The following is a 26965-nucleotide window of genomic DNA, read 5'->3' as shown; positions in this document are numbered from 1 at the left end:
AATGTGATATCAGTTAATGTGGTACAAGTCATTGTGTTTGTGAAGACATAAAATAACAAATTCAGATTATCTTTCTTTCCCTGAATTTGATGAGAGCACTGAGAGTTTGAAACAGCAGCAGGAGACTCGCAGTTATACTGTGGATAGCTTGGAAACAAATCAGAGCTGCTGCTGTTCAGCAGGAGGCTGGTATGGATCCTGATTCTGTTGTTTATGTTTTATGTAGCTCAGTAAACCAACAACAGCAGCAAGACGAAGCACAGCAGAAACTGACAGAGTGACTTTACGTCCAACAGATCCATCCTCTGTGTGTCCTCCTGTCTGACCTGCAGGTGAGAAACAGGTGTGAGGTGTCAGCTGTCAGGTAGGTGATGAGTGAAGAACAGAACAGAATCCATTTCCTCTTCAAACTGCTGTCAGACATTATCTACTGCACTCTGATCACATCACTCAGACCAGCTGCTTTCTACAAAGTCTCATCAACAACATCTTTAGAAACAAACATCAACAACCAGGAAGCAGCTTCACCTCTGATCACACACACACTCAACTCTACTCACCCACTCTCAGGTAGGTGCTGCTGATGGGGTCAACAGCTCTCTTCCTGCGGTGTGATTCTGTCTGTTGGTCAACACGACACTCATATATTCCAGTATCATGAGTTGTCACATTCTTCAGAATCAGAGACACGTCTCCATCCTTCACATCCTGCAGAGCCACCCGGTTCTTAAAAGATGGATCCTGCTCATCTGGATCATATTTATTGTCCCGGTAGAGAAGGACAGATTTATCTGTCAGGCCAGATCTCCTCCAGTCTACAACTGTGATGTGTCTGTTGTTTGGAGCTCGACATGGCAGAGTGACAGTGTCTCCAGACTCAGCTGTGATGGTTTTCTGGACTAAAAGAGGAAACAACACAGAACAGAGAAGCTAAAAATATCCAGATGCAACTGTTCACTTCTACAGCAGCCAATCAGACCTGCAGAGAGATCACTGGTTTCTACTGAATCAGAGGAAGTACTGTAGAATTTGGCACACTGTGATGTTTAGTGCATTTTCTACACCCAGAGGAATTATCAGTATCATGGCTCTCAGAAAATCCTGAAATTGAGTCTGTGTAACAGCAAATATGGTTGTTTTCAAACACCTTTGATAAAAGAGGCAGTCAAATAGAAAAAGGAAATCATAAGAGATTTGATTTGATATACATTTATTAGTCCCACAAGGGGAAATTTCATGTTAAGGCTGCCGACCTATTGCACGCAATGGCGGCGCCATCTTACCCTCCGACCATACATACATTACAGAAACCTCACATGGGGAAGACAGGTCAGAGAGGTATAACAATGGCAAATGCGCCACATGAGGAAAGATAAGGAGAAAAAAATAACTCCCCCCAGACTGAGCTCCAACAGGGAGATCAGTTTGAGAACAGAAAAAAAAAAAAAAAAAACACCTCTGCACATAGCACATGAAAAAACTCTTAATACACCAAAGAAACACATGACAAGCAACAGGGGTGGGTAAAGGGTGAGAGACAGCCAATGTAGACAGTACATCTGGGCCTGCAGCCTATGCACTGGTCTCCATGATCCACCGTCAGCATTGGAAGGGAATAAGCGTCGAAGGCGTTTGGAGGGGGAGGGGGGATGAGTGTATGTCTGCATGTATATATATGTCTATGTGCGTGTGTGTGTATGTGTCCAGAGTTCAGCTGAGACAGTGTCCTTCGCCCTGCCAGGCTAAGTAAACAGTCTTCCAGCCAACCCAGGTGGCCTTGCATAGAATGGGAAGAACAGTCTCAACACAGTCGTTATCAGGGTGTTGTTGTTCAGCTCCAGCCTTGAGACAGCAGCTGGCGCCGAAGGGGTATCCGCATGAAGTGATGGTGGTTTTAACTTTAGTGCGAACAACTCATATGAATTTCAAAGCTGTTCTAACAGTCCAACACTGGTCTCTCAATCTCCCGTTGGAGAGCCGTGAGCTTCTCCATAATGTCATCAGACTTACGCTCCGTGATGTTGTCATTCTTGTGCTCAAAGAGCCGATTCTGAGAACTCACGACCGCAGTGAGCTTCTCCAAGATGTGATCCAATTTGCGCTCAGAGGTGTTATTCCGAGCGAGCCCCTCCAGATGTAATCCAGTTTGCACTCAGAGGTCTTGTTCTGAGTATTCACGGCAGCCGTGCGGTTCTCCAAGATCTTATCCGTGCTGCACTCAATGAGCCCATTTTGAGAAACTCACGCCTCGTGCCATCGTTTCAATCCCAGCGGGCAGCCTTGTGGGGGTTTGAACAGCCGGTTCCGCTTCCTTAATTCTTCGATAAGCCAGGGCCAAGCCAGCTCCGATCAGCAAGAACCCTGCTATCATGGTTCTGAATAGGTAGATATCTTCAGCAATCAGGCTCACCCAAGCCCAAACTTCTCGTCGAGAAAGGGGTGTCGACTACATTCAGGGACCAGTTGATCAAATCCATAATTCTCTTTTAGGTTTTAGAGAACAGACTGTGAGAGAGTGTTCCAGGGAAAAGTAATACAAAAAACACGAGACTAGACAAGGACACAAGAGGCTAAGCAGGGAAGCTAAGGGAGAGGAGAGGAGGAGAAAAGTGCATCCGCCTTCATCAAGAGCAAGAGCAGTTTTATGAGCCAACTGTGTGTTGGAGAATTTCATAGTGGAGCTTCAGGACAGCCAGATGTGTTGAATCTTTATCGCATTTAAATTAAATTATTGTTTTTATTTGCTTGGCTGATAGTGATAAAACTTATTTCTGAGGTAAAGTCATTAAATAAGTTGAGTGGTGCAGAGGGACACGAGATATTCTTTGTATGGGACAAATGAAATTAAGGTTGTGGATCTCTCCACATTCATTTAGATTGTGTTTTTAAAATAATGCTTAAATCATTATTAGGAGAGAGAGAATGACCACACGCACTTCACTGTTTGTGTGCTTAAAAATAGACCTCTGTCATACACTGTTACATTATGACTATAATTAGCAGTTACTCCCAAATATAAAAGCTGTAGTTTGGATATAACAACACTATTTATGATTCAGTCGCTCCAAATGTCATCTTTAACACTTGAACTGGCAGCAGGGGTCATTTTGACCTCATCCTGCAACAACATCAGAAATGGCAAACAAATCATTTTTTGAAGAAGTTTTTCATTTTCAGCGGATTTTTCTAATTTCAATTAAGATTTAATCAAAACAAGCATTTAAGATCTTTTTAAAGGGTTTATTAATTTGATAAATGATTGAGATCATGTCATTACAGATCCTAAAGTTCAAATACACATTAGAATAAACAAATAAACTGAACTTATAAGACAAAATATATCAGCCAACAGATTGAAATTATTGAATTATTACAGAGAAAGAAGGTTAGGAAAAGTTAAAAATAAATTGTCTTCTATACAGACAACCACAGTTTCCTACATGTTTATTTATCAATCACGTCCAGCTAACATCTAGCTAATGAGCTTTCTTGACATTTTAATAGATACACTTATGGTATTAATTTGACAGTCCTACTTTCTTGAATTATTTTCACAAAGTTGGGTGTGCTCTCTGTTTGTGTGCCGCCTGTTGGGGTGATGGCAATATTCCCATTAGCCATTTAGGCTGAGGAGTAAAAACGTGGGACAGGAGCAACAGAAGGCTGGGAAAATAAGTGAAACTAGAAATAAACAGCTAGACGAGCATTTTACAGATTTGTCTTCTTTGTTTGTCTGCTTCCTTTAGGAGTCGACACAGTGGATCACCTGACTCCATCTCACCCTATCCCCAGCATCGTCCTCTGTCACACCAACCACTACATCCATGAATCTTCTATGTGGTCTTTATTTTTTCCTTCTGTTCTGCTCTGGCTTTCTCTCTTCATTTGCTTTCTACAAAGTCTCATCAACAACATCTTTAGAAACAAACATCAACAACCAGGAAGCAGCTTCACCTCTGATCACACACACACTCAACTCTACTCACCCACTCTCAGGTAGGTGCTGCTGATGGGGTCAACAGCTCTCTTCCTGCGGTGTGATTCTGTCTGTTGGTCAACACGACACTCATATATTCCAGTATCATGAGTTGTCACATTCTTCAGGATCAGAGACACGTCTCCATCCTTCACATCCTGCAGAGCCACCCGGTTCTTAAAAGATGGATCCTGCTCATCTGAAACAATTTTATTGTCCCAGTAGAGAAGGACAGATTTATCTGTCAGGCCAGATCTCCTCCAGTCTACAACTGTGATGTGTCTGTTGTTTGGAGCTCGACATGGCAGAGTGACAGTGTCTCCAGACTCAGCTGTGATGGTTTTCTGGACTAAAAGAGGAAACAACACAGAACAGAGAAGTTAAAAATATCCAAATGCAACTGTTCACTTCTCCAGCAGCCAATCAGACCTGCAGAGAGATCACTGGTTTCTACTGAATCAGAGGAAGTACTGTAGAATTTGGCACGCTGTGATGTTTAGTGCATTTTCTACACCCAGAGGAATTATCAGTATCATGGCTCTCAGAAAATCCTGAAATTGAGTCTGTGTAACAGCAAATATGGTTGTTTTCAAACACCTGTGATAAAAGAAGCAGTCAAATAGAAAAAGGAAGTCATATGAGCCAACTGTGTGTTGGAGAATTTCATAGTAGAGCTTCAGGACAGTCAGAGGTGTTGAATCTTTATCGCATTTAAATTAAATTAATTGTTTTTATTTGCTTGGCTGATAGTGATAAAATGTATTTCTGAGGTAAAGTCATTAAATAAGTTGAGTGGTGCAGAGGGACACGAGATATTCTTTGTATGGGACAAATGAACTTAAGGTTGTGGATCTCTCCACATTCATTTAGATTGTGTTTTTAAAATAATGCCTAAATTATTATTAGGAGAGAGAGAATGACCACACGCACTTCACTGTTTGTGTGCTTAAAAATAGACCTCTGTCATACACTGTTACATTATGACTATAATTAGCAGTTACTGTAAAATATAAAAGCTACAGTTTGGATATAACAACACTATTTATGATTCAGTCACTCCAAATGTCATCTTTAACACTTGAACTGGCAGCAGGGGTCATTTTGACCTCATCCTGCAACAACATCAGAAATGGCAAACAAATCATTTTATGAAGAAGTTTTTCATTTTCAGCGGATTTTTCTAATTTCAATTAAGATTTAATCAAAACAAGCATTTAAGATCTTTTTAAAGGGTTTATTAATTTGATAAATGATTGAGATCATGTCATTACAGATCCTAAAGTTCAAATACACATTAGAATAAACAAATAAACTGAACTTATAAGACAAAATATATCAGCCAACAGATTGAAATTATTGAATTATTACAGAGAAAGAAGGTTAGGAAAAGTTAAAAATAAATTGTCTTCTATACAGACAACCACAGTTTCCTACATGTTTATTTATCAATCACGTCCAGCTAACATCTAGCTAATGAGCTTTCTTGACATTTTAATAGATACACTTATGGTATTAATTTGACAGTCCTACTTTCTTGAATTATTTTCACAAAGTTGTGTGTGCTCTCTCTTTGTCTGCCGCCCGTTGGGGTGATGGCAATATTCCCATTAGCCATTTAGGCTGAGGAGTAAAAACGTGGGACAGGAGCAACAGAAGGCTGGGAAAATAAGTGAAACTAGAAATTAACAGCTAGACGAGCATTTTACAGATTTGTCTTCTTTGTTTGTCTGCTTCCTTTAGGAGTCGACACAGTGGATCACCTGACTCCATCTCACCCTATCCCCAGCATCGTCCTCTGTCACACCAACCACTACATCCATGAATCTTCTATGTGGTCTTTATTTTTTCCTTCTGTTCTGCTCTGGCTTTCTCTCTTCATTTGCTTTCTACAAAGTCTCATCAACAACATCTTTAGAAACAAACATCAACAACCAGGAAGCAGCTTCACCTCTGATCACACACACACTCAACTCTACTCACCCACTCTCAGGTAGTTGCTGCTGATGGGGTCAACAGCTCTCTTCCTGCGGTGTGATTCTGTCTGTTGGACAACACGACACTCATATATTCCAGTATCATGAGTTGTCACATTCTTCAGGATCAGAGACACGTCTCCATCCTTCACATCCTGCAGAGCCACCCGGTTCTTAAAAGATGGATCCTGCTCATTTGAAACAATTTTATTGTCCCGGTAGAGAAGGACAGATTTATCTGTCAGGTCAGATCTCCTCCAGTCTACAACTGTGATGTGTCTGTTGTTTGGAGCTCGACATGGCAGAGTGACAGTGTCTCCAGACTCAGCTGTGATGGTTTTCTGGACTAAAAGAGGAAACAACACAGAACAGAGAAGTTAAAAATATCCAAATGCAACTGTTCACTTCTCCAGCAGCCAATCAGACCTGCAGAGAGATCACTGGTTTCTACTGAATCAGAGGAAGTACTGTAGAATTTTGCACACTGTGATGTTTAGTGCATTTTCTACACCCAGAGGAATTATCAGTATCATGGCTCTCAGAAAATCCTGAAATTGAGTCTGTGTAACAGCAAATATGGTTGTTTTCAAACACCTGTGATAAAAGAAGCAGTCAAATAGAAAAAGGAAATCATAAGAGATTTGATTTGATATACATTTATTAGTCCCACAAGGGGAAATTTCATGTTAAGGCTGCCGACCTATTGCACGCAATGGCGGCGCCATCTTACCCTCCGACCATACATACATTACAGAAACCTCACATGGGGAAGACAGGTCAGAGAGGTATAACAATGGCAAATGCGCCACATGAGGAAAGATAAGGAGAAAAAAATAACTCCCCCCAGACTGAGCTCCAACAGGGAGATCAGTTTGAGAACAGAAAAAAAAAAAAAAAAAAACACCTCTGCACATAGCACATGAAAAAACTCTTAATACACCAAAGAAACACATGACAAGCAACAGGGGTGGGTAAAGGGTGAGAGACAGCCGATGTAGACAGTACATCTGGGCCTGCAGCCTATGCACTGGTCTCCATGATCCACCGTCAGCATTGGAAGGGAATAAGCGTCGAAGGCGTTTGGAGGGGGAGGGGGGATGAGTGTATGTCTGCATGTATATATATGTCTATGTGCGTGTGTGTGTATGTGTCCAGAGTTCAGCTGAGACAGTGTCCTTCGCCCTGCCAGGCTAAGTAAACAGTCTTCCAGCCAACCCAGGTGGCCTTGCATAGAATGGGAAGAACAGTCTCAACACAGTCGTTATCAGGGTGTTGTTGTTCAGCTCCAGCCTTGAGACAGCAGCTGGCACCGAAGGGGTATCCGCATGAAGTGATGGTGGTTTTAACTTTAGTGCGAACAACTCATATGAATTTCAAAGCTGTTCTAACAGTCCAACACTGGTCTCTCAATCTCCCGTTGGAGAGCCGTGAGCTTCTCCATAATGTCATCAGACTTACGCTCCGTGATGTTGTCATTCTTGTGCTCAAAGAGCCGATTCTGAGAACTCACGACCGCAGTGAGCTTCTCCAAGATGTGATCCAATTTGCGCTCAGAGGTGTTATTCCGAGCGAGCCCCTCCAGATGTAATCCAGTTTGCACTCAGAGGTCTTGTTCTGAGTATTCACGGCAGCCGTGCGGTTCTCCAAGATCTTATCCGTGCTGCACTCAATGACCCATTTTGAGAAACTCACGCCTCGTGCCATCGTTTCAATCCCAGCGGGCAGCCTTGTGGGGGTTTGAACAGCCGGTTCCGCTTCCTTAATTCTTCGATAAGCCAGGGCCAAGCCAGCTCCGATCAGCAAGAACCCTGTTATCATGGTTCTGAATAGGTAGATATCTTCAGCAATCAGGCTCACCCAAGCCCAAACTTCTCGTCGAGAAAGGGGTGTCGACTACATTCAGGGACCAGTTGATCAAATCCATAATTCTCTTTTAGGTTTTAGAGAACAGACTGTGAGAGAGTGTTCCAGGGAAAAGTAATACAAAAAACACGAGACTAGACAAGGACACAAGAGGCTAAGCAGGGAAGCTAAGGGAGAGGAGAGGAGGAGGACGAGAAAAGTACAACCGCCTTCATCAAGAGCAAGAGCAGTTTTATGAGCCAACTGTGTGTTGGAGAATTTCATAGTGCCAGCAGTGTGCCAGTGACAGCCAGATGTGTTAAATCTTTATCGCATTTAAATTAACTTATTGTTTTTATTTTCTTGGCTGATAGTGATAAAACTTATTTCTGAGGTAAAGTCATTAAATAAGTTGAGTGGTGATTCTGTCCATGCAGAAGGATATGAGATATTCTTTGTATGGGACAAATGAAATTAAGGTTGTGGATCTCTCCACATTCATTTAGATTGTGTTTTTAAAATAATGCCTAAATTATTATTAGGAGAGAGAGAATGACCACACGCACTTCACTGTTTGTGTGCTTAAAAATAGACCTCTGTCATACACTGTTACATTATGACTATAATTAGCAGTTACTCTCAAATATAAAAGCTGTAGTTTGGATATAACAACACTATTTATGATTCAGTCGCTCCAAATGTCATTTTAACACTTGAACTGGCAGCAGGGGTCATTTTGACCTCATCCTGCAACAACATCAGAAATGGCAAACACATTTTTGTTCATGTTTATTTATCAATCACGTCCAGCTAACATCTAGCTAATGAACTTTTTTGACATTTTAATAGATACAATTATGGTATCAATTTGAAAATCATATGTTTCCTTTCTTGAGTTATTTTCACAAAGTTGGGTGTCCTCTCTGCTTGTCTGCTGGCCGCCCGTCGTGGTGATGACAATATTCTCTTTAGCCATTTAGGCTGAGGAGCGAAAGCTTGGGACAGGAGCAACAGCCCAGCCCTAGTGAGCAGCCTGGGCCTGACAGAAGGGGACGTAGCTGTGGGTAATGAGAAAAAAATGAAAAGAACGATTGATTACTTTTTTGATAAGGCCTGATCCGTCTGAAATTCATAGCCAGCTCTGACACAGAGCCATCAATCTCTGAACGCTGAAAAAGCAGCAGTGTATCAAGAAAACACATTATATGTCCAAGGGCGTAGATTTGGCATGGACGGAAGGGACACGTCCCCACCAATATCCAGCGATTATTGAATTGTCCCCACCAATAATTTGATCTCGTCGAGTAAAGAAAAACAAACCCGATAGAAAGGAAAAAACGATCTGTCAACGTCTCATTCACCCAGCGGTGTAGAAAGCGTTAAATTACGTTCTCTACCTCATGTGGCCAATGTGATTGGCTGTGCCTGTCAGGGAGCTCTGTTTAGTTTTAGCAGCACTGCAAGGACCTGCAAGGAGGAGAGGAGGATGGCAGCAAAAAGGAAGAACCTCGATATACGAAGGTATTTTTCTAAGAAACCTGTAAGTCACTTAAAGTCAAGTTCACTCATAAAATGTGTCCGTCATAATAACGTTACAGGCTATGCTAGGCTTTGGCCCACATCAGTCTAAAATTGTATGTAACCATGAATAACGTGTTTTGGAAACTAACTGCACAACAGGCAGCACTATTAGTTACCTCTGTCTCCCAGAGTAGCATTTATAATTTTGATTGAAACTGTCAGAGAAAACGGCAGCCTCGAGCAAGCCAGGATATTAGTTTACAGAGGCTGTTAAAATTATATGTCTAACGTTAAAATGTTGGTGACACAATTTCATCCTAATGGCACTGACATATTCATAGGGTTAATTTTTGAGACAAAATATCATGAGGTAGTCATGATTTTGCAAATATTTTACCTTGTAGTGCAGTTTGCACATTTTTTTTTTTTAAAATGCACTCACCCTACAAACATTACTGATGAGTCAAGATCTGCACAAATTGACAGAAACACTGAAGCAGCTACACATTTTATTCTTATTGTCATGTATGTCCTATTTTTCAGGTGACAGAAGAACCAACACAGAGCTCAGAGAGCAATGGTGATGCAAGATCACAGGTGGAATTGGATGATGACTTGTTGGTTCATGACTGTATTTGAAGCACGTGTGTGATTGCATGTATCTGGAATGTGTCACTGTTATTTATCAGGTGACAGAGGCAGCTCTGCCATGTTGTAGCTCGGACAGAAGTAAAGAGGCGAGGTCACAGGTGACTGACTGATGATTTGGTGCTATAACTAGTATTGTCATGAAAGTTGTTAGGCTGCTGATGTAAATTGATTCATTAGTGTATATTTGACAAAGAATCTGAATTGACATGTCTCACTTTTTATATGGCATGAATTAGTGTGTTATTTTATCAGGTGGCAGTATGTCCTAGTGCAGTCAGAGGGGAAGAGCCAGGGTCAAAGGTGAGGCACATCAAGCACATAATAATAATTTTAATCGGAGGATAGAACACATATACAGTGGCTATAAAAAAAATCTACACACCCATGTTCAAATGCCAGATTTTTGTCATGTAAAAAACATAACAGCAAGTCAAATAGTTCCAAAACTTCTTCCACCTTTATGTGACAATGCACCTGAAAAACAAACAGAAACCTTTAAAGGGGAAAAATAAAATAAAAAAGTTAAAATAACCTGGTTGCACAAATATGCACACCCTTAAACTAATACTTTTTTGCGGCACCTTTGCCTTTTATCACACTAATCAGTCTTTTTGGGTAACAACCTATCAGCGTGGCACATCTTGATGTGGCAATATTTGCTCACTCTTCTTTGCAAAAAAACCTCCAAATCGGACAGATTGCGAGGACATCTCCTGTGCACAGCTGTCAATGGAAAATATTGTACTTAGTAGTCAGTATAATCTTTTAATAATATAAGTTTACTTATGGTAGAATACTGCATGTAATCATTTGTGTGTAGAAGTATATAGTTGATGGCATATTGAAAGAATGTCTCATCCTAGGAGGTCTGTGTAGCATGAAGAGGGGGGTGCGTTCACTCCTCTCCAGAGTGTTCTGGCATTCACCCCCACATCCTAGGAGCATGGGAAAGGGAGTACCTTCTTTTATTGTTTTATGGTAGGATAAACATAGCTATGTCAGTTTGAGTCTAAGTGCCTTTTTTACATGTAGATGAACTGCTGGATTTTCCAGACCAGCAGGTTTAGGGAAGTCTTCACGGGGTCACATCTTGACCTCACACACACACACACACACACACACACACACACACCTAAACATCCACATTCCAATGTAATGAACAAACGCACCCACTGGTGTATATAATAAAGACCAGGGCAATGGGAGAGCGGACTCTTGGAGCCCTCGCTTCCATGCAGTCACAGTTAGCGCTCAAGAAGCAGCTCCAATAAATTCACAACTATCAACTGCCTGGTCAAAACAACAGAAAAATGCCAGACACTGCTTACAAAGCATTGTGGGTTCAATGCAGTTTCTTATCAGACAGGGTCTGGCACTGCGAGGACATGGCAAGGAAGATGGTAACCTCTTTCAGCACTTAAAATATAAAGCCAAAGATGATGTCTGTCTTTCTGACTGGCTGACCCCTTGTCATGACTATACCGCTCCACCAGTGCAAAATGAGATTTTGCAGTTGTTTGGAAACTGCATTGTCAGAAATATTGCTCAAACTATCCAGTCTCTATCTGCCCTGCAGTTCTCTATCATTATGGTACTCAAGATATCACAAGAAGAGAGCAAGAGTCCATATGTTTTAGATATGTGGATGAGGACCTGGTTCCACATGAGGTTTTTGTAGGCTTATATGAGGTTTCAGGAACTACTGGAGTGGAGATAGCTAGAACAGCTGTGGATGTGCTTTTGAGGCTGAATTTGCCGATGTCATGTTTAAGAGGTCAGACCTATGATGGCGCTGCGAACATGTCAGGAGCTTAATCAGGTGCTCAGGCAGAAGTGAAGAAACAACAGCCACTGGCATTGTACATGCATTGTAGGCCTTACTGCCTGAACTTAATTACACAGGCTGCATGTCAGGCTAGTTCTGTAATAAGTGATGCTTTAGAGTGGGTACATGATCTGGGGTCATTATGCAAACAGTCTGGAAGATTCAAAGCTATGTTTTCAGCAGTTGCAGCAGATTCAGAGGGACCATCAGTATTACTCAGACCCCTCTGCCCAACCAGGTGGACTGTAAGGGGAACTGCTATCAAAGCAGTGCTGTCTCAGTATGACAGTATTTTGACTAGTTTAGAGGAGATGGCAGCAGCTGGATCTAGCACAAGTGCTAGGGCAAATGGATTGCATGAGAGGTTTCAAAAGGGCAGAACAGTGCTAGGACTTCTTATGGCATTGGAAGTTATTGAGGAGCTAGAATGTCTGAAAAAGTCCCTGCAAAAAAGGAATGCAACCATTGCAGGAATGAGATGCTCAATAGAGTGTGTCAGATCCACTCTACAGTTGAAAAGAAATGAAGAAAGATTCCATCAGATGTTTGACAAAGCAGTGAAAATGGTGAACTCCCTTGGTATTGAGCCCATTCAGATTCCTCACCAGAGATGGCCACCAAAACGATATGCTGGCGGGGCTAGCCAGCACACTCCCAAGTCACCTGAAGAGCATTAGAGAGCAGTTTTACAAAGTGCTGGATAGTGTTGATGTTCAGTTTCAGGAGAGGTTCAACCAGCCAGATCTAGGTGTCTTGCACAAACTGGAGGAAATTCTGCTCACTGGAGAGGTGGATGGCATTATTGATCATTACCCAGAAATTAACAGACAGAGTCTAAAGGTTCAGCTAGCCATGTTCAGATCCAAATATACCTTTACATCTTGTACAGAAGTGTCTACTATCATTAGGGGAATGCCGGTGGAGGTTAGGGGTCTGTTTGATCAGGTTGAAAGCCTTGTCAGGCTGCTTTTAGTCATCCCAGTATCCTCAGCTGAGGCTGAAAGAAGCTTCAGTGCCCTCAGAAGACTAAAAACATGGCTAAGGTCAACAATGACTCAAATGAGATTGAACAATGCTGCTGTATGTCATGTCCACCAGGAGAGACTGGACAGTATAGATGTAAAACAAATATGCCAGCAGTTTATCTCAGTTAACGTGAGGAGAAGGCATGTGTTTGGCTCATTCACATAGTGGACATTGAGTTGTTGTGTGGGGCACCAGTAGTCCATGTCTGGGTTCGGTGGTTGAATTATCCATCCCCACCAATGCCACAACCAAATCTACGCACCTAAGAAAAAAATTTAGGCGCACCAGTGCAACCTAGGTAAAAAGTTAGTCTAGAGACCTGAGTAGGGTTGGGCGATTGGAGGAATATATTGACTATCAACGATAGGCTGAGCCCATTGTCAATAGTTTTTACAAGGGCAATTTATTTCTTTATTTTACCATGAGTAAGTTTGCTAATAATGATGGAGCTAATAGAAGCAGTCAACAGAAAAAAAAATAATAGTGCTGTGTCATCGGAGAGCAGGCACACTTTGCTCCCCACTCTTATGTTTCGGTGTTGCACTGACACGTCACGTGACTTAGACACTTTGGGGGTTGTTAAGTTGTTTACATATTAATTATATTTTTTTGTTTTTGTTGTTGAGAATTTTAATTGTAATTTTTGTATTATAGTTTATCAACAGTATTTGTTTTAATTTGTTTACTGCTTTGCATGCACTTAAGATTTAAAAAAAAAAAAAAAAAAAAAAAGATCGCCACCACGGCAGACTCGAAGGCATTTTCATGCTTCACAGCATTATTTAGTCTTACATTCTTACAATAACCACACAGTTGCTGTAACAGTACATTCAACGGCTTCACCTCTCCCTCTGGCAGCCATACACATCACCACCACCAAACCTGCAGCAACATCACAGAACACATCACAGCACCTCGTCATCCGTCTCCAGCTTGGCAGGTCCCGCTGGCGCGCCAGCCCCTGGCTCACCCCGAGTCGCGCGCTGTCCACCATTACAGTGATCACATGGTTGCTGTAACAGTAGCGGCATTCAACGGCCGCAGCCCTCCTGCTGCCCGCTGTACACATCAACACCAAAAACAACAACAGCACAAGCAGCGCACAGGTTTTAAGTTGGCGAATCATCATTGTAGATGCAGTGAAGGTGAGTCCATCTCACCTGCAGTGGCATCGCAGACCGCGACCCACCACAATAATAAAACATTTTTTATTTAATTATAAATAAATTATTTCTCTTAATTATGTCTTGGGTTTTAACTAATTAATAATACCAAAGGAAACATCACAAAAAACACATAAGGTCATGAAAAATAGCGATTTAGCAATTCAATGAGGCACCCACCTCATTTATTGAAAAGTATCATATCGGTATTGGTATCGGCGATACTGTCCCGAATTTACTTGGTATCGGATTGATACCAAAATATGCAGTATCGCACATCACTAGTTCATACATGTGTGGACTTCTTCTGTGTTGTAGCCGCGCCCATCAAAAAGTCTGCGCATGCGCGAATTTATCACTCATTCTTGGACTGACAATTGCCGGTTGGAAAGTTTTTACATATCACCCAACCCTACAACACAGTGGATCATCTGACTCATTTGACATGAGTCCTACTCCTACAAAAGACATTTTTAATGTTAAAGTCAAGGTCATATAAAAGTCACTGCCAAAAACTGATTGCGGCTTCAACCTCGTTACACAAATGTTGTTTGTGGCTCAAGATGACTTTATGTCATCCATAAGGGATGCATTTGACATATGTTTAACATAGTATCCCAACAAGTTACTTTATAGCAGTTTAAATAGGAGCAATCAGTTTTTGGCAAATACAGGAAATCAGTTTTTGGCAGACAGTCACTTTTTGGCACAATACCGGCAATGTAGCATCATGATGCTAATGGAGTCCTGGCTAGCACCACTATCTCCGAACATGAGCGTGACACTACTGGGATTCCAGCTGCTGTGGGCGGACAGGACGAGAGAGAGCTGTAAGAGGAAACGAGGGGGACTGGCAGTGTTTGTGAATGACAGATGGTGGAATTAAAACAGGACTACAAGAGTTCATAATCAGGACTACTTTGGATTTAACCAAGACAGACCTAGCCTGTTTGCCCCCCCCCCCCCCCCCCCCCGCCACACACACACACACACACACACAGACAAAACATTTTAAGGATTGTACATTAACATAAAACTGTTGTACACACATATGAAGAGAGAGAGAGTATGCATTGTATGCAAACGGCTACCAAACAGCCATCATAATTCTTCATACAATGAGAAGAGGACAAATCAACAACTGACAATGACTAATTAATAGAATTGAATAATAAAATAGAATAATCCTTTAATTGTCCCACATGGGGAAATTTGGTTGTAACAGCAGCTAAGAAAACACATATAGAAACAAACAGTATACAGGACACAGAACAGAAACATACACAATTTTTCTTAGATATTTACATTTTTACATATGGACAATGGTTACTATAAACAGAGTACTGTACAGTTATTAAATTAAATAAAAATAACTACAGATAAGAGGCAAACCAGGTTGTAGTGCGAATCGGTTAATTAACAAATTGCAGTTACAATTAAAATATATTAATAGTATATTATATTATTATAATTATATTTATAATTATTATATTATATATTATTATTTATATTATATATTATATTATATTATATTATTATATATATATTAATATTAAAATCTGTAACATAATGTATTGTTTGGAGTTTAATCTGTTACTGTTGCTATTTTTACCATTTTTTCTTGGAGCAACTGTAACGCACATAATTTCCTTAGGGATTAATAAAGTATTCTGATTCTGATTGTTTCAGGATGACCTGCCATTATCCAATGACACATCTGCTTACCTGTATCTTTTGCTTGTTTCTCTTCTTCTTCTTTTCTCTTTTTTCTAAACTGAGGACCTGATGGCTTTGAACTTTTCTTGTCCATCTTCCAGTGGTTTTAATTTTGCACTCCAACATGAACACCCATCCCTCAACCCGAGGATCACCACAACATAACCTAACAGACCTACACCTTAGTTCACAGATTCACTTTGTCTAGGGTGCATTTCTGAGATTTCACACAACCCAGGATTCAAATCATGAATACATAATGGACTTGGATTTACATCATTATGAATGAAATGTGCTCTATTTGGAAGCAGCAGGGCCCCTCACCTTTCGACGGGTTGTGTGTGAGACGTTATATCATCAAACTGTCAATTATAAATTTTAGATTGTTATTGATCCCTTTACCCCTAGTCCAAAAACGTATATTTATTTTCTTACTCTTCTTATATATATTGTTTGTTTACTTGCACTGCTGTAACTGGAGCTTCGTCATCTCGTCTCTCTATATACTGGACTGTATGTAGCGGAGATGACAAGTTTACTTTGACTTCAGCAGCAAGCAGGTGCACCGAGGGCTCTCACGCTCACTTTTCGTGTATAGAATTTTGAAAAAACATTGGTCTGTATCATAATGTCTGGTGTTTTCGTGTTTGTTGGTTTGTTTTTATTTTGTTTTATTTTGCGAGTTGGTTATTAGGTGCAGCTCGAGAGAATCTCCCGCCGCCCCGCCCTCTCCTCTCTGCGCCGCAAGCAGCATGCGCGCGCACCTCACAAACGGAGGGCGCCCTTACTCCCAGCAAATAGGCGATAGAAAACCGATCGGTGCCTATGCCATTCCCAATATGCGCTGGCATTACGTCGGGGCAGCATGAGTACGAGCATTTTTTTTAATTTTTTTTTGCCGATGCCCGTGATGCAGTCCCCCACCACGATGCCGCCCCGGGCAACCGCCCGTGTCGCCCGTATCTAAAACCGCTACTGCCTGCACTACACTTATTTTTTAATTCTACCAAATTACACTATTTAGATTCAGAAAAGTTTATATAATTATTTAGCCTTGTTGTGCAAACAAGCCTGCATAACTTGAATATAGAATTTGAAAAATAACAAACCTAAAAAGAAACACTAGGTACGAGATACACGAGGACCTATGATACGGTGATACTTTTGGTAAACAACCGTTTGACTAACATGTGTGTCTCACCTGCTCTTGTTCCATCTCTGCTCCTCTCTCTCCCTCTTTGTGCTGACAATCATCAAATATACAGTTGAAACCAGATATTTCCATAGTCTTCAGATCAAAACACAAACACTTTTTTAATTGTAACATTAAATCAGTCTAAATGTTTATTTCTTTTTAGAGTGATAAATATAAAAACATATTTGTTAACTTTAAGAGTAAAGAGAGAAACTATCTGTATTTCTTAATTGTAAATGGCACCAAATTGTATTCAAAATTGAGCCACACTTATGGAGCTCCACAATTCTTTTCCTGGTGGTTTGGTTGACATCTCTTGATTTCCCCATGTCAAAGAAACAGGCTCTGTGTTTTGCCTTATATGCATCCACAGGTGTGCCACCAATTTACTCACATGGACTCTACTAACCTATCAGAAGCTTCTTCAGCTCAGAATGGAATCGTCTGGAGTTTTCTTATTAATTAACACTAAACTTAGTGTATATGTACTCCTAAATTTGATAAAAGTGATAATAAATAGACAGCTATGTCTCTCTTTATTCTGACATTTAACTAATTCAAAAGATATTTCAATATTTATTTATCCAAAACAAAACAAGTTTACTCTAAATTGATGTTGTACAGTAAAAGATGTTCGTGTGTTTTCCATAAAGTGTATGTAAATATGTGGTTTAAACTGTGAATATACTGCTGTGTATTGAAGTTCTGTCTGTCTCTCTCATCATGGTCTCCTAAATGCACAGTAATGGCAGGTTTTGTAATAAGGAAGATTGCGCTAACATAATATGCACTGTTAGTTGATTATTTACCCACCGCATTAATGGGACAGGACGTGCAAACGTTACCGCTGCTGCTGGGTTGAGATTCACGAGTCCGGAGCGGAATTAAAAACACGACATTCATTTAAGGTTATCGCGTGTTTTGTGAGCGAATGCTTTTGCATATTCGTAGTGTTTCCTCCCTTAATGAAATATCTACTTTGTAAGTATTGCAAGTTGCCCTGTTGTCATCCGTTCTCGTAAAGTATAACCAAACTTTTGAGCGTTTGAGCCGCTTAGGCGCCGTGTTTCCTGCCAGGTACATGACGCTCCGCAACGTGGTGACGTCATTCGGGGCGACTGGAATCGATAAGGGAATCGTTTGCAAAAATGGCAAACAATTCCAGGGAATTGAAACGGTGGGAACCGGTTCTCAACAAGAACCGGTTTTCGATACCCATCCCTACTCGTGGTACGTCATCAGTCGGAGACCAAGTACTGTTCCAATTCAAAGTACGCATCAAGCCGAGAACGCGGAAAAGTCCCGGATGTGTTCTCGCTCCGCCCGTTTTAACGAGCATACATCGGTGGTGACTTTTGTGGACTTGGTACAGCTAAATATCCTAGAATGCATTTCGTCCAAAACTCAAACGCGGCAATGGCGGACGAGCGGGGCTAAAAACTTTTAAATATTACTCTTTCTGGGTCACAAAATAAACTTTTAAGTTATTTTCAAGCGAGAATGTTGTCACGTTCCTGGGTCTGTTGACCCAGCGTTTTAAGTTTGAGTTTATTTTGATATTCATGGTCTATTTTGAAGTTCATTAGATTATCTAAGTTCATTTATTTATTTAGATTCCCCTTGTGTCTTCTACCCCTGTGTATTAGTGTCCTTTTGCCCTTTATGTGTTTCATGCTGCGTGCCTTATGTCATCAAGGTTATACTGTCTTGTCTGTGTCTCATGTTCCTGTTTTATTTTGAAGGTCTGTGTCCTATGTCAGCGTAGTCTACTTTGCTTCCTTTGTCTCGTTATGTCAGATTAGTGTCTGCTGTTCCCCCATGTGTCTCCACTTCCCCTAATCACCTCCTGTGTACTTAAGTCCTCTGTTTTCAGTGTGTCATTGTTAGGTCGTCTGTGTTCATGCCACGTTTTCCATGCCATGTTTCATGTCTAGGTTTTTCTTGTTGTTTATTTAGTTCTCCCAGTTTAGGTTGATGTTAATTTACTTTAGTTTGCCTTTCCCTTTCTTTGTGCCCTTTTTACCAGCCTTATTAAACGGCTCTCTTTTTGTTAACATTCACGTTTTGGCTCCCTGTTCCTTGGAAGTCTGCATTGTGGGTCCTTTTTTGCACTTCATACAGTCTGCCCCCCGCCAGACTGTGACAGAACGACCTGACCAGAATGGACCCAGCGGACATCTGTGAGGATTTTTGGGAGTTCAGCGCTCGTGTTACCATTCTCCATGGACAGTGGAAAATCTATTCTGCGTGCAGGCAGGAGAGTGAGAAGGACTCGGTTAGAGTTCAGCTGGACCGGATTCTGTCTGCATACCCGACTTACACGGAGGGATTGTCAGAAGATTTGCAAGGCTTCGTCCGCACCGTGTTGCCAAAGCAGCAGCCCCCCAGCATGCAGGCTAAATTACTCCAGCCCCTCTGTGACGCAGCTCTTCCTTCGCCGGCTACTGGAGTACGAGTCGGCTTATTCAGTCTCTCACCTGTGTCCATGCCTGTGTCACCACTGCAGCAGACAAGTGCTGCATTTTCCTCACCTCAACCGGTGGCTGCTTCCAGCCCTACATTCATCTCGGCCGTAGCGGCGCCGGCCTCCACAACCACGGCTTCCAGGAGGAGGCGGCGTCCAAGTCGTCACCACGGCTCACAGCAGCATGAGGTGGGTGATTATATTCTGAATCCACGTGTGTTTTCTAAGGAGAATATTGAAACAAACACTGCCTTAAAGGTTCATGGGCATGTTTATGAAATGACTAAGACTGAAAAATCACCAGCCAAGTCTTCCACGGAACATCTTATCCCTCTGCACAATTACCTAGCATCCCTGTGTATTGATCATGCTACGAACTTTGCTTCAAGAAAGTCAAGTTATAGGACTGTTTTCAATGGAGATGCTAGCCGTGAGGCTCAGCTAAGCCCCTGTGGGACTGAGACCCAGGCCAGGTTGAATCCAGAGGCTGAGTTGGAGGACTCAGTTTGCTCTGGACCCCCCGAAGAGCCTGTTGCTGCTTCCATGGGGGTCACTGGGCAGTTTGTGCAGCCTCTTCCAGTGTCTGCTGGGGGTTCAGGCGAACCACTCCAGCACTCCGCGGATCCCACTCCGCCATCAGTTCCTGCTGAGTGTTCTGGAGAGACCGCCCTGCCGTCTGCGGTTGCCATGCCGCCACCTGCCACGCCTCAGCCAGAGGTCTCCGCACCTGCTGGCCCTGCCTCGCCTGGTTCTGCCACGCCTCAGCCTGAGGACAACACGTCGCCTGGTCCTGTCGCGCCAGCTGGAGGTTCAGCCGAGCCCGTCCAGCATCCTGCCACACCTGCTGCAGCGCCACCACCTGGTCCACCACCTGCGGCTCCCACGCCGTCGCCTGTAGCGCCACCACCTGCGGCTCCCACGCCGTCGCCTGTAGCGCCACCACCTGCGGCTCCCACGCCGTCGCCTGTAGCGCCACCACCTGCGGCTCCCACGCCGTCGCCTGTAGCGCCACCACCTGCGGCTCCCACGCCGTCGCCTGTAGCGCCACCACCTGCGGCTCCCACGCCGTCGCCTGTAGCGCCACCACCTGGTCCACCACCTGCGGCTCCCACGCCGTCGCCTGTAGCGCCACCACCTGGTCCACCACCTGCGGCTCCCACGCCGTCGCCTGCAGCGCTACCACCAGTAGTTTCCATGCAGTCGCCTGCAGCGCCATTATTTGGTCCTGCCTCGCCTGGCCCTGCCACGACCCAGCCAGAGGTCGACGCCTCGCCTCTGCTCGTCTCGCCGGCCACGACCCAGCCAGAGGTCGACGCCTCGCCTCTGCTCGTCTCGCCGGCCACGACCCAGCCAGAGGTCGACGCCTCGCCTCTGCTCGTCTCGCCGGCCACGACCCAGCCAGAGGTCGACACCTCGCCTCTGCTCGTCTCGCCGGCCACGACCCAGCCAGAGGTCGACGCCTCGCCTCTGCTCGTCTCGCCGGCCACGACCCAGCCAGAGGTCGACGCCTCGCCTCTGCTCGTCTCGCCGGCCACGACCCAGCCAGAGGTCGACGCCACGCCTGGTCCTGCCTCGCCGGCTAAGCCATGTCCACCACTCCCTACATCCGCTGCCAGGCCACGTCCACGTCCAGCACGGCTGTTTCTGGGGCCTGTCAAAACAGCCTGTCCACGGAAACCCACCAAACCACCCAAGGGTCACGTCCACATCCACACTACCGTCGACCACCTGCCAAGCCACCTGAGAGGTTTTGTCTACGCCATCGACCACCAGCCAAGCCGCCCGACAGGTCTCGTCCACGCCCACGTCGCCGCCGGCCGCCAGCCAAGCCGCCCGACAGGACTCGTCCACATCGCCGCCGGTCGCCTGCCAAGCCACCCGAGTGTGGCCACCCATACCTGCTTCGCCGCGGCCACCTTCCACATGGTCGGCCCCCTGAACCAATGAACCATGAACTGCTATGCTGTAGACCTCCAGGACGGCCCCCTGATCTGCCTGACTTTGGACTCTTGTGCCATCGGCCTCCAGGTCGGCCACCTGAACTACTTCGCCATGAACTCTTTTTCTGCCGAGACCATGGTCGCCCTCCTGAATCAGGGTCTCGGACTCTTGTATTTGGACTTAGTGGTTCAGATTCTTTGTTTTTTGCGGTTTTGTTTCCGGCCCTCCGTCCTGGACCCCGCCACCCGCCCTGGGTGGGTTGTTTTGCTTTTGTTTCATGTTTATTTTCTTGTTGTTCCTTTTTTCATGGTTTAGGGCGTCTGGAATCCGCCCTTGAAGGGGGGGCTCTGTCACGTTCCTGGGTCTGTTGACCCAGCGTTTTAAGTTTGAGTTTATTTTGATATTCATGGTCTATTTTGAAGTTCATTAGATTATCTAAGTTCATTTATTTATTTAGATTCCCCTTGTGTCTTCTACCCCTGTGTATTAGTGTCCTTTTGCCCTTTATGTGTTTCATGCTGCGTGCCTTATGTCATCAAGGTTATACTGTCTTGTCTGTGTCTCATGTTCCTGTTTTATTTTGAAGGTCTGTGTCCTATGTCAGCGTAGTCTACTTTGCTTCCTTTGTCTCGTTATGTCAGATTAGTGTCTGCTGTTCCCCCATGTGTCTCCACTTCCCCTAATCACCTCCTGTGTACTTAAGTCCTCTGTTTTCAGTGTGTCATTGTTAGGTCGTCTGTGTTCATGCCACGTTTTCCATGCCATGTTTCATGTCTAGGTTTTTCTTGTTGTTTATTTAGTTCTCCCAGTTTAGGTTGATGTTAATTTACTTTAGTTTGCCTTTCCCTTTCTTTGTGCCCTTTTTACCAGCCTTATTAAACGGCTCTCTTTTTGTTAACATTCACGTTTTGGCTCCCTGTTCCTTGGAAGTCTGCATTGTGGGTCCTTTTTTGCACTTCATACAGTCTGCCCCCCGCCAGACTGTGACAAATGTAGCTGTGTAAACTTCAAATATCTGCTCGATTTATCAAGATATCATATATTTCCAAACGCGCTCCGATGTTTTCGAGGCGTCTGTGACCCGCAAGCTCCATAGCAGATAGAGGTCGAGGATCACTAGAGCCGGCGCGAACAGCGGACTCCCAGCACATCGTTTTCAACCCGCGGTCTTTTCGTTACTCTGGTTAAACAAACCCCAAACCCCTGTAGCTGTCTATTGTATTGAGTGTCCACTAAAATAAAAATAAAAGCGTTCTAACATCTCACCTGATTGTTTTTATTAAGGTATGTACATGTACACTATTTTTATTAATAGAGATTTCACTACTGAGGTTAAACATGATCTCGTAAGGATCGGGGAGTCCTGATCCGTAACTATCTTTTTATTTTTTTGTTTTTGTCTTCATTATATTAAAGTTTCATTATCTGAAACATTTTAAGAGATACTTATTATTCTTAACATCTTAACAGATACTCTGACCGGTAGCTATCGTAAAACGCTTCGACCGGAAGTAGACACCTTTCGCGCATGCGGGGTACCGATCGGGTTTCCGGTACGGATCGGGTAGTGACAGAGCTGTTAGCCGTTAGCATGCGTCCGTACTACCTCCCCAGAGAATTCTCGCATGTTATCACGATAACGGCGTATGTCCCCCCCCCTTCGGCTAACGCGGATTCAGCCTGTGACTTTCTCCACTCTGTGGTTAGCAGACTGCAAACGCAATCGCCAAGAGCCCTTCTTTTAATATCAGGGGACTTTGATCATGTCTCACTGGACTCTACGCTGACTACCTTAACCCAGTATGTGACATGCGCGAAGGAGGGATAACCAGTGAAGGTAACTAAGGGATCTTGACAATGCCACCTGAGGGGAGGGTTACACCCCAGGAAAGATGTCTATAGCCAATGTAAATGTTACACTAGCTACCATAGCCCACATGTTCGTTATTAACAGCAGAGTTGAGGCAGATCAATTTTACAAATCAAAATTTATTAAGAAAAACTACTGAAAGTATAGAACTGTAAAATCAGAAAAGTTCTTAAGGTAGTAGGGCTGAGACTGCAAGACGGTTAATTAAAACACTTTATTAACAACAATGATTAAAATGACCAGGCTCGCTGCCACGATGCTACCCTAGAACAATAACAGCTTCATAAATTACCAAACAAAATGGTGGAGACTGGCCACTTGAGGAGGCAACGTACAGAGAGGAGAGCCCAAGGGTGCCACCAATTTCACACTGAAATCTTAATTGTGCAATCTACCTATGCCTGGTGTGTACACTCTCATGCATCGGGGATGGGATTCCACCTCACGTGCCTAGCCCCTCAACAAGCGGCCGCACCTCCACTAAAGCAACTGAGTTTATCCTGATGATCCACCAGGACAAACTCAGCAGTGTTTGAGGAAGAGGAGGAGAAAGAGCCAGCAGCAGCTGACAGGTTGGGAGAATAGACAGACTGTTCCTTGTTTGTGAAGGACTGATAGACAAGTTTAAAATAACCAATTGTCTGTCCTGAATCAGTCTTATTAGGTAATGTTCAAATAATCTTATCATTCCAGTGTTTTCAGTGTGAGAGAAAGTACTCAGGGCCTTCAAGTTACACACTATGAAAGGCAGCAACAAGTTTAACGTTCAGAAACCTAAAGTATGTATCAGCAGCAGAATGGAGCTAAAAATAAATGTTTGTTTCAGTTCTATGAAGCTTTGAGTATTTTGGATTAGTAGCACTGCTGTGTTTATTGCATCATATTGCTGTAATTGTTTATATGCTTTATATATTCTGAGGTAAGTTGATCTATGTGTTTGTATACTTTCTGCCCAGTTTACCCATTTAGCAGAAGTCAGCCTGTTTAAGGCTCTGATATCTATTCTGTATGACTTAAAGCAGTTATGACATGGTCTGATTTTCTCACTCAATAAATGAATATTTCATATATCAGTCTACTCTTCATTTTAACATAAACAGTTATCACAGCTCATACATTTTCTTTTTGATTAATCCACGAGGCAGTCTTCAACATCGGTTGCAGACTTACCCACCCCCACTACTGCTGTTCCACCTCTGACACCTCAGACACTTCACACCTCCTCTACTCACCATGCTCACTCCTCCCCACCCCCAACAACAGCATCCAATACATCTGTGAAGGTTCTCAGTCATCCAGGTCATCGTAGTCAAAGGAGTTTGCAAAGAAAGGCGTCTGGACTTCTTTAAGTTGCTTGAAAACGTTTCACCTCTCATCCGGGAAGCTTCTTCAGTTCTAAGGTCAAATGGTGGTGAGTCCCAGATTTAAACCTAGTTGGAGTATCCCCTCAAAGAGGGAAAAAAGGACCCCCTGATGATCCTCTAATCGCCTGAGCCAAGGTGTGAAAATGGGTGTGGGTCCCAATTAGCCAGGGTTTCGGGTGAGCTCATTGTGAAACCTGGCCCCACCTTATCATTTGATTTCCTGAGGTCAGATGGCCCAGGATGTGAGTGGGCGTTAAGGCGTCTGGGGAGGGAACTCAAAACTGGATTATAGATGGCAGACAATTGGTGTCGTAAACCACCGCCTCTGTTTAAAGATGGTCGCTCACAGTGGACATAGAAAAAACGACTACAAGAAGACAGCTCCTTGGAAGACAGGACCAACTTCACACCCGATCAGATCTGCACACTGCTAGACCTCTGCCTTACCACTACATATTTCAAATACAACGAGGGCTTCTACAGACAAAAACATGACTGTGCCATGGGCTTCCCCGTGTCACCTATTGTAGCCAACCTTTACATGGAGGAAGTGGAAAGAAAGGCTCTTGGCTCTTTCAAAGGGAGAGTACCCAGCCACTTGTACAAATATGTAGACGACACCTGGGTCAAAATCAAGACACAAGAAGTGGAATCCTTCACTTCGCACATTAACGCTGTGGATGAAAATATCAAGTTCACCAGGGAAGACACAAAGGATAACTGTTTGCCTTTCCTGGACTGCATGATGCACATTGAAGAGAATGGCAACCTCAACATCAAAGTTTACCAGAAGCCACACACACGAACCAGTACCTGCTCTTTGACTCCCATCACCCTCTGGAACACAAACTTGGGGTAATTAGGACCCTACACCACCGGGCAGAACATGTTCCCTCTAAGCCTGAAGGGAAAAAGAAGGAACACACATGCCTGGTGTGTGTTCCTTCCCCTAACCCTATCCAAAATTCATTTTAACCTTTTCATAACCTTCCTTCTCTGTCATAATTAAATTATTTACATTTACATTCTATCTATCTATCTGTCTGTCTGAGAGAGAGAGATGTATGTACAGTAAAGTTACAGAGGGATCGGTTTGGTGAAAAATCTGTCTGATAACACGTAAAAACAATAAATTGGCTTAGGCTTTCTTTTGTAACCCACAAACTGAACTGAATGGTAATGTAGATAACTCCGGCTTTGTATTTGCTTCCATTAAGAATGCGGAGAGTTTCATAAGGACAGGGAGGGTTGCCTTTCGTGTTACTATGATATGCCTCGGGCCATGACAAATTGTCTGTATTATTCCCATTGGGAATGAGAATGCTGTGTATGAGCTACTTGATAAACACAGCAGCAGGGCCAGAAGTTTTTCCTGTGTAATAATATTCAACATTGCTATCAATACATTGTTCAGAAAATGCCTCTCTGTGCAAAATGGGTTCAAAAACATAAACAATTGTGGGATACTGTTTGTTCATGATTTGGACAGGGGGAAAAAATTGTGGCAGGATGAGCCTAACATTATTTGTATCCCACTCTAACTTTACTGTATAAAGAGCTGTTATCTTCAAAATGTCAAGAGTAGTTAGTCAAGAAGTAAGAAGTGTTTGTTAACTAAAAATCCAGAATGTGGGATGCCGTTTGTCCATGATTTGGACAGCCTAGCACGTGCTCCCGATGGAGGGAAAACTAATTCTTACGGGGATACCTTTTCATTTGTGCAGGTGAAGCCAAAGGCAAGCTATGCTTCATCATATTTAAATATATTTTCTAGTTTTTGGCTTGGAAGGAAGTTGGTTTGGAAACATATTTGATGATGCTTCATCTTCTGCTTTGCGTTTGTGTGGGAGCCCCGTCAAAATCCTCTCCATTATGCTAGCAGTGTCCAAGCATTCTTTTTTCTTTTTTTTAAAATTCATACCCCCCCCCCCCCCCCCCACACACACACACACACACACACACACACACCACCCCCCACCTCCTGCAATGGCTCTGCGCCGTGTTTAGGGGGTGCCGCCCACACTTTGGGAACCTCTGATACAGTATATGACAGCAACTCACCTTGACCAGCAGCAGCCAGCAGGCAGATAAACAGCAGAGTCCAGAGTGATGCAGTTTTTATTCCAACCATTCTCGCTTTCATATAGATGGAGTCCGCTGGTATATTCTTTTAATCCAACTTTACAGCATTTGTAAACCGTAAAACTGCTGCAGGATCTCGAGCAGCTCTTACTTTTATACTACCACTGAGGGAGGAGCTTACCATTGCGTGGCACATAGTCGGCAGGCAGCACAGATGTTAATAATGTATTTTAGTTTGTCTATTTGCATTTCAAAATCAAACTCTTAATTGGGTCCATGGGCTATAAATACTTTTACAAAGCCAACACTTCATGCTCTCTCTCTTTCTCTGTGTCCTGATGAGCTTCTTGTAAATC

General features: G+C 43.3%; 1 protein-coding gene across 1 annotated transcript; it reads right to left on the bottom strand.

Annotated features, from left to right (window-relative positions):
- LOC112844046 (coxsackievirus and adenovirus receptor homolog) lies at window positions 1–26758 on the bottom strand. Its single transcript, XM_025903469.1, has 5 exons — window positions 26589–26758; window positions 5957–6295; window positions 3987–4325; window positions 561–899; window positions 1–326 (listed from the first exon to the last, which is right to left on the bottom strand). Exons 1-5 carry the CDS (start codon window positions 26668–26670, stop codon window positions 160–162), a joined length of 1266 nt encoding a protein of 421 aa, XP_025759254.1. The 5' UTR covers window positions 26671–26758; the 3' UTR covers window positions 1–159.
- Window positions 26759–26965: the final 207 nt, after the last annotated feature.

This window comes from Oreochromis niloticus, linkage group LG3, assembly GCF_001858045.2.
Source record: "Oreochromis niloticus isolate F11D_XX linkage group LG3, O_niloticus_UMD_NMBU, whole genome shotgun sequence".
Classification (NCBI taxonomy): Eukaryota; Metazoa; Chordata; class Actinopteri; order Cichliformes; family Cichlidae; genus Oreochromis; species Oreochromis niloticus.
This window is presented reverse-complemented; position numbering and strand designations above follow the sequence as displayed.